Below are 12,023 nucleotides of genomic sequence, written 5' to 3'. Positions count from 1 at the left end.
AACACAGAACACTTGAGGATATGTGCAGCCTGTGTGTTTTGTTTGATTAATCTCTGACATTAAGAAGATTAGACCTTTGGTTTTGTTTTTTTTCCCAACCCGTGCGGCCGTAAATCAGGTTTGTTTGTTCAGTGACGTTGGTGGACAGCTTTATACCTTCCATCAATGTCATCAACGTGGACCAAACAGGATGGATTGGAGTGCATCAGTGTCAGCACATCGGTCATGAGCATCTACATGCAGTGCATTTATTTTTCTACTGTAAAAACCGAGCGCGCGTGCTTTCACCTCCGCGTCTGGTGGTTTGACGACGTCTTTTAACTTTTACTTTAGGGTTAAATCAACCTCTGGGGGGCGTAACTCAACTTTATGTGCATTGAATTAAGACACGTTTGACTTTTGCGTATGCAGAAATTTAACAGTTGCAAGATTGCCTCCAGTGATTGACGGGGCCAGTAGATGGCAGTAATGCAACTCAAACAAGGGATCAATGACAAATCGATGCTCTGAGAACTGTCTGTAGATCAAAGACAAGTCCACACCTATGTACTGTATATCTCAGCACTGGGACATGGGACTTATTGATGTAAACTATTTGTTTTCTTTTTAGTTAAAGAATAGTCTAATTTAATTCTTACCATTTCTTCTTTCTTATTCAAAATAACGCTGTTTTTTTAGGAGCTCCCTGATTTTATGCCTTCAGGCACAAGTGGCATGATGACATTCTATTTCAGCACCAGGCACTGTCCACCTACTTAAGACGTTGACGAAGACAGTTCATGCTAATGCCTTGTTATGCTTGTGATTCACTCTCAGCACGGATGAGAGTCTAATAACTACAGATGTTCTAACAGTTTTTACTTTATAATCATTCATTTGTCAACTCACAACATGCCCAGCCCTAAAAACAAGCATTTTTCTAGTGGGGATAGATTTTCAATAGACAACGTGACTAAAACACCTCCTTCTGCCTTGCATTATGGGTAAGGATGTTTTTCGTTCCAGGCTATTCTAAATTACATTTACCAAATTAGTTTAAAACTGATTGCAAATATGCCAATCCTAGTCTGGATTTTACAGCATGAACATCGTTTGTCTTAGTTTTCTTCCACGTGAATGTCACCAGGGCACGGAATGTAAATTTCTTTAATTACTGTTCAAAACATTTTTACCTTTGGCTTAGTATACAGACAAAACGGTGCTCATTAAAATGCCTAATGACTGTGGTAGTAAACACAGCAGGCATTTATTAACTGCAGCTGTTGTGACCTTTTCAGCATAAACAGTAGATTATTTTTTTATTTTAAAAACATCTAAATGAGGTTCATAAATGTAACAGTCATCACCCTGACCTTTAATTCCAATATAATACAAGGTAAATGAACTGTAGTTAAAGCAGCCCGTGAAGAGCTCATATTTTCTTAGATTAGATTATTCAAAAAATCATGACCATTTAGCCTGAAAATACAAATTTAGTTTTTAGTGAATGAGTCATTTGCTCTTGGGTCTAAGACAATGATCTAACGGCCGTGGTGCAGAGGTGACCTATTGTTCTGATTGCCTGTAAGAACAGAAGATGAGACAATTTGCTGTGACCAGTCAGAACCTGATTGCCAGACAGCACTCCACCTTAGGCTCTTCACATGGAGTGTACTTTTGGTTTTTTTTCCCCACTCAAGAAAACTGGGAACGCTTGTTTTTCCTGAAGTCTCAAATGTTAAGGAATGCTGTTTTTGTTTTATAGGAACAACAGAAACTTCCGGCCTCACCTCCACATCCCTGTGAACGTGTGCATGATGCTGACACAAGTAGGAAGATTGGGAGGAACTAATCCGTCCACAGTAGCCAGCATAGAGGGAAGGCCAAACAGTACCAGGTACTTCACATAGAAGAACTGGACCACAGCCAGAGCCAGACCGCCTGTCAGTGAAGGAATGACAATTTTCATAGAGTAAGGATTAGGATTAGGCACATGAATGTGTTTGTGATGGATGTTGGAAAGGGTTCAGTGTTCATCTGTAGAAGTTTTATTAAAGCTGAAGCTCAGTGTCAGGCAGCGAAAGCTAAAAATAAGTTCCATGTAAATACTCACCCAACGCCCAGGGAGGGAGTATTTCTAAGTAGGTCTCATTAGACTGAATGCAGTGCATGTACATTACATGGATCATGTACTCAGCCGTGCACCACCACAGTATGATCCGTCCTGATCTGAGCAGCAAATAATGAAGAGCAGACGTCTGTCTGCCACTCTCCTCAGCAGGTCTTTGCATCTGCAGGAGGAGAGAGAGTGAGCGGAGCGTTAAAGTCCCACCTTCACACAGCTCAAATAACAGGACAGGATATTAGGGCTGTCAAACAAAAGAAAAAAAATCAAAAATCAATGGTTGGCTGTGGGTTAATAGCAATTAATCATGATTAATCGTTTTAATTGTTGATTATTGTTTTCAACCATTAACTAACTTTGCATTTTCCTAAATATAAAAATAATGTATTTTTCATCACATACAGGGATTTCTCATCTCATGAAGTCTGTAGCTTCAATGCAGGGGCTGTGTTCTATGGGTTGAATGCCCCTCCCTTCCATCTCAGATCATTTGCAACATCTTTGTGAACAGAATTTCAGTTAGCTAATTTGGTCTTAACTGAACTTTCATCTGTCGTCCAGTCCCCAAAGACATTTCCATTGGTGATTTTTCAAGACATTTATTACGACCTTTTTTTTAAATTTTCCTAAGTCATTTAATTTTCATCTTAATTTATTTTTGTTACAGATTATATATATAATCCACCACTAATGTGCTGACTGTTGTTTAATTTAAACAGGTGACCTGCAGCTGCATTCAGCCTCCTGACAAAATAAAACCCAGCTTGTTATTTCTATTTTTTTTTTATGTCAAAGCTGCAGCGGTCATGTTTGGTGACTGTGTCTCACCTGCTCTTTGTAATCTTTGTATGTGATGATGGGTCCATTGTAGAAGAAAGGATGGTAGAAAGTGTATGAAAACAACCAACAGAGCTGCAAACCCCGGCGCCTGCTGCTGCTGCTGCTGCTGCTGCCGGGGCCTGCAGGGCTCCAGCAGAGCTCCAGACTGAAGCTGATGAAGCGCAGACCACAGACCGCCACGCTGAACAGCAGCAGATAGTACTCCCCCTCTGTGTCGTACCAGGATCTCTGTGAAAAACATGGTGGGAAGGCCAATTATATTTAGCACAGGTTGGTTGAGGCTTCTATTAATAGAGACACTTTGACACTAAAAATGGAATTTCCTCTATTTCTATGTACATAGAAAACATACACACTCCATACACAGTTTTAATGAGGCGTGTTCAGCAGCTGTGGGGTTATCACTGCTTTCAGTGGTGAGTGTGCTGTGTTTTTGAGAGTGTGTGTGTATGTGTGTGTGTATGCACGCAGGTGGAGAAGAGGCAGAATTTTGGAACCATCTGTCAGATCTGTTTCTTCTTCTAAAGTGAAATATCTGAGACTCGACTGGAGAACAGTTTCCAGACGGAGGCTGTCCTTGATGTGTCACGTTCTGTGCAGCTAAAAGGAACAATGCCATGTAATGAATCCATTTCTGTAACTGTGAGAAAATGCTAAACATCATATCCACCTTTTTTTTTTTTAATTAGTTTCAAAACTTTTTGGTTTCGAATTGTCCAGTGATCCAGCTCTTATGCTTAGCTTTTGACCAACAAAACGACCATGAATAATAATGTAATATCGATAAAAGCTAGAAAAGCTGTGCGTTGAATTTTAGATGAATTCCAAAAGGAAACATTTACATTTTCTTGGTGACTTGCCCCCTCTTGTGTCCAGCAAAAATAAGACACCCTAAATTTGAACCCCTTTGGAGGATTACATTAACGATATATATATTACCTGACTTTAAGGTGAGCAGAATTTACGTTTTTATATGAATTTCTTTTAAAAAATGGGTGCCTTATTTTTTCAATTTAATATTTTAATCTTGATCTTTGATTAAATTGAGAATATTTACCTTTATACAATGCTGACATTAGAAGCCTGAAACATTTGGCTATAAGTTATATAAGTTGTATCATTTCATTTAAAATCAACTTACCTGGACGTCCTGAAGGGGTTGGATGTAAAGTGTTGACAGTAGGAGCAGGATACACAGCCATGACAGCACAGGTTTTCTCAGCTGTGCCACAGAAAAGGAGAGAAGCATGTGTGTCAACAACACTCCGACACCTTTAACTCCAAGTACACTGCAGGCTGCGAGGAAGTCGTATACACTGAGTGTCGGAACTCTGAGCTGGTGAAGAAGAAACAGATTTAAATTAGTAAATTAGTAAATATAGGGCAATGTATGTGTAATGTCTGAAATTGTTTCCTACCTTAGTACAGAAGACGGTCAAAAGTCTGGATAATATGAGATGACCTGTGAAGGTCCACAGTAAAGACTTTTTACCCCATTCTGTCCAAAAACTCCACTCAAACTCTGAAGGGTCCTGATTAAAAAACATGTGACAATGTTTTTTTGTTAATATGAATGACATTTATATTTACTGTACCTTTTAGCTGTGTGTACTTAACAATAATTAAAATGTTTCTCATTCAAACGGCTTTTAATGTGAAAGGTCATCTTCTGACTTACCCTTTTATATCCTTTCACAAGACCAGGTTCCAGCTGGTATTCTCTGTTTAAGCGCACCTCATGTTCTAACGAACGCAACAACGGATGTCTTTACTTGAACATATTTTTGATTGAACTGACATGATGGTATTTTAAATGCATCTGTCTCACCTTTAGAGAACCTGTGCAGGTGGTAGAAGGAGTACAGATGTGACCCAAAGGACAGCAGCCAATAGATGAGGATCTCGGTCTGTGGCAGTTTGGCCAACTGGGTCTTTGATTTGGACGTCATCAGGTAGATTCACACTCATCTACTTCACTAAAGGGAACAAACACACACACACACAGGCTAACTATAGCTTCACAGGTGTGTGCACTGATATACTGTGGTTGGTGTGAATGAAACACCACCCTGTAAAAAAGTGTGTCATCATTTAAAGTTGTTTAATTTGAGAAATGTAGAAGTAGTGGTCGATCAAGGCATTATAATTCTATAATAAATAACCTTTATTGTAAGCAGAATTCTTAACATAAAACGAAATTCTATTTCCTACTGGAAGGAATTGGTTTAAAATATAATACAGAAATATACGGTACTGCATTCACAAAACTGAAGTCGGCTCTTACTTTTTTAACAAAGTTGACACTTTCTTGGACTTATAAAAACATAAAAGTTAGTATCAGACCTAATGCATTGTTAGACATCTATCATACGATTCGGTTTTACTTACACAAGGGAGTTTTGTCTCTCGTGCTCATCCCTGATATACATAGATATTCCTTTTATCCTCCAAACGTGCCCAGGGATCCATCACATTTTAGATTCTAAATTTGCTTCAGCGTAATACAATATAACTACCGTGTTATAAAATCATTTCACGTTTATACTGAGCTGCCCAAATAAATAAGACGTGAAGATTTCAGCTTTAATGTAAAGAAATATTGTCAACATTTTTTGTCAGTGTTTTCATATCGTCTGACCAGAATGTATGGCTAACGGATCCACATCGGCATCACTATGACACAGAAATATTTACCAGTCGTAAAACCTAAGAGAGCATATGTGGACTACATGTACAAACATTAACATGCTTAGAATTTTTCCTATTACCAAAACACTGGATGAATTGAGAAACGTCAACTGCTTAAGTTTAGCACACTCAGGTAACGTTAGCGATACAAGCTAATAATGTTAAGGAGTATCGTTGTTACCGGGCTGTTGTTCATAACGTTGTTCTACACTGGGGACTAAACTGTTTCATTAATTTAGAAAACAAAAAATATATTTGAAAAAAACCCCGAATTGTTTTCATTGAATGCCCGACTTTTTCAACACTTTTTCCCTGTCTGTGAGTGTTTGTGAAATAAAGCAGCGCCCCGTCTGTATTGGAGTAGAACTGTAGCTCATTTAGATTACTTCTACCAAGGTAGAACATTTTTTTTGTTTCGGATTAAATACTAAAAAATATTATTAATAATAATAACATATTATATTTTCAACGTTAATCCTTAGCTACCGTTTTTGTCAAAAATGACATTATGGTATATTAGATAAAAATGCCCTAGGAATTTTTGGAAAGAAAATGTTTTGGACAAAGGACAAAGTTTAAATTTTATAAATGGAATAAATTAATTGACTCAATATTAGACCATGTGACACTAGAAATATATTTTAAAAATAACTTTTACACAGAGAACATCTTTCCCCTAGCATTTTATTCACTCTTCTAGAGGGTGGTTACGTGGTAAACTGTTGCATGGTTTTTATTGCAGAGAACTCTTTTTATGCATCCCAAATAAGCCAGGATCACAGCCTTTTCATAGCTCGGCCAAAAGAACACAGATTCTTAACAACAAAAAGGGCACCATTAATAACATAATAGTAAATAATAATAATAATAATAATAACAAGGTGAAAGTAAGACAGCATGGCCATAGTAACACAGCACAAATCCGGCCTTCATACGTGATTCATTCTTCCCCACTAATAATAATCCACTTCATTCCACTTGTGAACTTGACACGTTAACTTTTTAACTCAACCCTCTGTCAGTTGTAACTCTGTCTCATTACCATTCAACCAAATACAGAGCAGGATAAGGACATGACCACATTGCTTTTACTCATTCAGTCGTTCATAATGAAAGATTTCAGATGTCAGTGTAAGAGTTTTCTCCTTTATTTTTTCTGCATGCAGTTAGGCTTGCGTGTGTGTGTGCAGAGGGTGTTATGGCAGAACGGACATTTTATTTCCTTCACAGCTCTTCTGTCTCAGCGTCGAAGACCACGGCGTCATTCTCCATGTGAATGCTGGTGGGCTCACCGCTGCCAATCCAGCCAATTGGAGTGCGGTTGAAGGAAGGCCGGCAGCCCACTTCATGTTGGTAAACCGCGTCCTCAGGCTCTTGTTTGGATGCTTCCGGCAGCTGGAATTTCATTAACTGGTTGGCCTTTTCGAAACCACCGTAGGGCAGGGCGTACCTATCATAATGAAAGGTAGGAGAATTTTTTAAGATTCTCTTTGACACAAAGGTACAAGGTGCTTTTAAAAAAAATTGAAATGAAAAATTTCCAAAATACACTCTTATTTGTAGCAGTGGGAGGTAATACCTGTTGAAGCATCTGTACTTGGGCATATCCTTCCTTTCAAGGGGACCAGGCATGTAACCTTTCAGAGTGGCTAACAGGGCCTCATCACCCTTCATGGCCTTCTCCCATGGTGAAATGTATGTCTTCCCAACACCCAGCTTCTTAGATGCATCACCTTTTCCTCCTAATGTGGAGAAACCAAATAAAGAGCAAAAAGACAATGATCAGGGATGCAGCGATAAACACTAAATAAAAACTGACAATTGTTTTTTGAAGTTTTTTGAAGCTACTGGAACCTGTTAATTCCTGACAAGGACAAAATGAATGTAGGAGGATCAGATTACTGTGGTCCACATGTATATATACAGAAAAATATGTCATTTTGACAACAATTTGCACATGATCTGTTCTAATTCAGTTTTCAGTATATTTTCAAATAATTACTGACAAAACAAACAAAGGAAGTGCACCAACCTGTTTGTGAAGACAACTCACTACCGCTTCCATCTATCCCACCTTTTCCCTGGTCCCCTCCACTCAATCCTCCTGCACCTCCTGCTCCTCCTGCTCCTCCTGCACCTCCTGCACCTTTGGTTCCAGGCTTTGGTGGAGGTACTGGAACTCCTCCTTCTCCAAACTGCAGCCCTGAGTAATGCAGATGTCCTGCCTGTTTGCTCACAAAGGCCCCACCAAGGTTTATCATTTGACCTCCCATCTGACCACCCATGGAGGGAACAAACTTCTGGAAACTGTCCTGGGAGACATGATATCAAGATAATCAACATTTGCTCATCATATTTTACAAAAACAAAAGTAGCTTGAGGAAAGCAGTGTGTCTTCGCCTATTTTAAGTCAAATTATGCTGTGCATTACTGCTAAGTGGAAGCATTTGGTTTTTTTTTTTTGCATATCATTGTTAAAGAACAACAGCTTCATCTAAGTAATTTTAATGTGCTTTAAGTCCAATACAGTGATGAGAAGTTTCTCAAAGTCAAGGATCCCGCCTCGTTAAAGTTGATCCTTCTAAGTTGGCTTCCCCGGGGATGAAACAGGAATCTTTTTCTAGCTTTCTAGGATAGCGTTAATGCGAGTATGCATCGCAGCATAGCTGCTCTGCCTTCTGAACTTGCGTGTGAAAAAGTTGTGGGCACAAAGTCAACATGCATTCTGTGGCAATGACTGGGTGTTATGTAGAATTTGCAGCATCTGTTCAGTGGAACAGTCCTTCAGTAGAATTCAGTATGCCTATGATCCACTGATAAACATTTGGCAAGACTATTCTACACCTAACAAAGAGGAGATTTCAAAATTTGATAGTTTTGTAAGAATGTTGGAGTCTTCACTGGAGACAGAGTCAAAGCACAATAACTTGTAAGAACAGGTACAAAATAGAGCCCTGGAACTCTTTTCTCACCATGGAGTCACTGGTGAAGACATCGGGGTTGTTCTCATAGATGAACCTCTCCACTCTTATTTTCCTCTGCTTGAACATCTTGGAGCCTTTGTTCTTCATCAGTGAGAGCTCCTCAAGCATGATGTCTCTGGGAGTCTTGATCTTTTTCCCCAGGTCGAACTCTGATGCTTCTGGCTCCAACTGAAACTCTGTGTGAGGGACATTCAAATTTATTGTCAGTAAAAAAACAAAAACTTCCTCCAAAAAGATAAAAAATAAAAATGTGTCTGTTAATTTATGGTGTTTCGTGCTATGCTTACCATCTTGAGAGATATTTGACAAGTCAGTTATGATCTTGGTGAGCTTTTTTCTCTTGTTCACAGAGACAGGCTTTTCCACAGGCATGGCTGCAAGATCAGGGAAGAATATGCAGTCATTAGCATACTCTAATGCTGATTTATCTGTTGCAAAAGAAATTATGCACTCTTAAGACAACTTCTTCATAAGTTTAGTCTGTCAACATAGTTTCATGCTTTACATGATGCCTCAGAAGTCAGTTTACTTTGGTGATTGTTTTTGGTGTAGTTTTCAGCTGTCTTTTCAGCAAGAATAGATCATTAGTCCAGTGATTACCAAAGTGGGGGCCACTCTCCTATTTTGGGGCCTGGCAAATGAATGAAATATTCTCTTTCTCACAGTAACAAAATTCCACGGGGGAGGAACTGGAGAAAAAAATGTATTCGCTCAATAATTATAAAAAAAGCTATCAATAAATCTATAAATCTAAATTAATTTCTTTGCTGGCCGCCCCTCCGCCCCTCCGCCTTCTCCAGTAAACTATTCTGTCTTACTGCGCAGGTGCGAGCGAGACTTAAGAATAGTACTAGTAGCAATTGACTTCTTGAAGCGTTGAAAGAGGATTTCTTCCAGCGGAGTTAAGACGTAAAGAAGCAACGAAAACCTAAACTTAACAAACGTTTAAAAAAGCCCAAAACAACACCTTTAACAACAACGTTTAATACGTACAATTTTGAAAAAGTGCCCTTTTTACGACGATGCCTAACATCAGAAATAAACAACAACGTAGCAGGTTAGCTACCTGTTGCTACCTGTTGCTACCTGTTGTCGCCGTCGGCCCAAGATGGACTCCTGACTAAAGACTGATAACAATCTCCATCTCTAAGACGTGAGTACTGAAACGGTCAAAAATAACAAGCTTTTTCTCGCATGTGGTGTATGTGATTTGGAATTCTTAGGTTACTGTTTGAGTTAAGTTTAACACCGAGTAGCACTTTCATCATACTGTGTAATACAGTATAGAATATGTTTGTACTTTGGCTTGTCTTGTCCAACCACATCATCTGAAAGAAGTCAGAATAACAACTTGTTTTCACCTATGGTTTGATTCCCTGGTTAGATAACTATATAATGGTGTTGTTTCTCTAATATCTAGCTCAAGAACAAATTGCTGGTGTTTTATAAAATTATTATTTTTAAAAAGGTAGAGAATAAGAGATGTTAGAGGCCCTGATGACTGGATTTGCTTTTGGTTCCTTAAAGGCTAAACACCCTCCTGATTCTCAGGATTAATCACCTGTACCACCACCTACAGTTATCCACAACAACCATTGAAATTGAATCCCTTAGACTTGGACGTACCAGACAAACACACATCGTGGGGTCTGCTCATTTTTCAAGTTCAAGGGTGATGTCAAGGGAACTCAGATTCCCCACATTCCCCAGTGGAGCAGATGTCTGCCTCGTTTGCCCCCTATAGCTTAATGCAGTTTCGTTCAGGGTCAGACGATCCGTGTACACTGTCTGAGTAAACATAAACACCAACAGTGTATGTGTCTGGTAGAGTGTGTTTGTAAAAAACCATGTTGTTTCCTTTTGGCCATATTCTGTCTTCTGTGGTAGTTAATGGATGGAAATACCTAAATCTAAAGGTTAGTGACAGTATAATAAAAAAATATTAAAGTGAAACTTTGGCAAAATGGCTAAAAATAGTCAGCAACTTGCAAGTATTTTTAAAACTGAATAAAAAGCCAACGGTAGCTAGAGTTATCTGCTACGGCTTAAAATTTGTTCCGAATGTGTTTGTTTGTTTTGAGTTTTCCAGAGGATTTAAAGTTTGCTTGAAACATATTTTTGAATGTGTAAATACATACTGCAATCTGAAAAAAGTGACGATATTTTACCCAAATAAAACCTTGTGCTTTTGGTAGATGGTCAATAATTAGTTCTTCCTGGTACTGTAAGATTACTGCAACAAAACAGTAGAAATCATAAAAGGGGCATTTCATGTTGTTCCCAAACCTTCATCCTGTATGTGAACATTAGTGAGGGGAGGGTCTGAGTGATTCTTTCCTCTGTGTCATCTGTCAGGCTATGAATCACATTAGGAAACACATTAACACGGGCTATCTTATTTTCTGCAACCTCCTTAGTCTGTAGTAACATTTTTCTATAATTCCGAAGAGTAGTGTTGCTCTTTACAGACATTTGCACTTTTCACCATTGAACCGTTTCTCTTCTCAACTCTTTAGTTTCTTTAATTCACGGTCCAGTGGCAAAACATCACATTGCATCTACTGGGCTGTAATTCAACCCACTGCAGCTATTTATAAAAGACATTTCCAGCCAAGACATTTTAGCAACATGTAACGGCGTCATTGGACTATCAGATAGACAGAACTCAACCTTTATGGACATAAAACACACACTTCCAGGAAACACTTCCTCATTTAATGATTTCAGCCCCAAAAAGTTATGAAGTTTAACATCTGTCCAAAACGGTCCTTGGTATTTCCTTGAATAATTAGCTTTACTCGCCTCAGTCCTCCCTCACCCTCCCAGCCCCTGTCAAGATTTGGTAGCACCATATAAAATCTCTGCAACGCCCATTGAGGGATGGTCAGCACATTCACCTGTTCCTTTGGTCGTTTAAAGACGTATGAAAATCTAAAAGCGGCAAAGTGACAAGACACAGAGAATTGTTTGAAAAAGTATTTAACGTATTTCCATTAAAAGCAAAGTACTTGAGGTGTTTGAGGTTATGAGGTCTTGTGTTTTCTGCAAAAATCAAGGCAACATGTTGCACGTCTCTAGTTGTCTGTCTATTTCTGTAGTCACTCGTCCTGTATTAATGTCTTGGTCGATTAGTTTCAACGAAACACACTGACGCGATGCATAGCCACTCACCGGTACTTGGTTGTAATCCCTGAGAGGAGAATGAGCTATAAATATCAAACAGACAGGAGGAGACCCTGGGCGCAAATCTGGTGATCTCTAGCACAAGTTTACAATTCCCACAGTGCCTCTGACCCCACACGTATGGCCGGACCCAGGTCCAGAGAAGAGCAAAACCCACCCTGCACTCAGATGGCAGATCTTCCAGGGGCTCTGGGTGGTGGGGGGGCGGCGGAGGGGGGTGATGG

General features: G+C 39.1%; 2 protein-coding genes and 1 long non-coding RNA gene across 3 annotated transcripts in view; 1 reads left to right on the top strand and 2 right to left on the bottom strand.

Moving 5' to 3' along the window:
* The window catches only part of hhat (hedgehog acyltransferase), a 16,443-nt gene extending 10,257 nt beyond the window's left edge, over positions 1–6,186 (bottom strand). The window contains exons 1-9 of the mRNA XM_008321486.3: positions 5,333–6,186; positions 4,773–4,920; positions 4,623–4,687; positions 4,363–4,476; positions 4,086–4,280; positions 2,933–3,172; positions 2,093–2,270; positions 1,770–1,920; positions 1,193–1,214 (exon numbers count right to left, since the gene is read on the bottom strand). Of these exons, the coding sequence (XP_008319708.1) occupies positions 1,193–1,214; positions 1,770–1,920; positions 2,093–2,270; positions 2,933–3,172; positions 4,086–4,280; positions 4,363–4,476; positions 4,623–4,687; positions 4,773–4,893 (1,086 nt within the window). The 5' untranslated portion in view covers positions 4,894–4,920; positions 5,333–6,186. The remainder of the gene's footprint in view (positions 1–1,192; positions 1,215–1,769; positions 1,921–2,092; positions 2,271–2,932; positions 3,173–4,085; positions 4,281–4,362; positions 4,477–4,622; positions 4,688–4,772; positions 4,921–5,332) is intronic.
* Positions 6,187–6,302: 116 nt separating this feature from the next.
* Positions 6,303–12,011, bottom strand: myoz1a (myozenin 1a). The gene is made up of 6 exons (XM_008321484.2): positions 11,788–12,011; positions 8,904–8,990; positions 8,605–8,792; positions 7,665–7,944; positions 7,212–7,374; positions 6,303–7,082 (listed from the first exon to the last, which is right to left on the bottom strand). Exons 2-6 carry the CDS (start codon positions 8,986–8,988, stop codon positions 6,857–6,859), a joined length of 942 nt encoding a protein of 313 aa, XP_008319706.1. The 5' UTR covers positions 8,989–8,990; positions 11,788–12,011; the 3' UTR covers positions 6,303–6,856.
* LOC112487881 (uncharacterized) overlaps positions 9,485–12,023 on the top strand; it is a 20,386-nt gene continuing 17,847 nt past the window's right edge. Inside the window, exon 1 of the long non-coding RNA XR_003051380.1 lies at positions 9,485–9,769. This is a non-coding gene — a long non-coding RNA (uncharacterized LOC112487881). The remainder of the gene's footprint in view (positions 9,770–12,023) is intronic.

The sequence above is a fragment of the Cynoglossus semilaevis genome, chromosome 12, assembly GCF_000523025.1.
Source record: "Cynoglossus semilaevis isolate Cse_v1.0 chromosome 12, Cse_v1.0, whole genome shotgun sequence".
NCBI classification, from domain to species: Eukaryota; Metazoa; Chordata; class Actinopteri; order Pleuronectiformes; family Cynoglossidae; genus Cynoglossus; species Cynoglossus semilaevis.
This window is presented reverse-complemented; position numbering and strand designations above follow the sequence as displayed.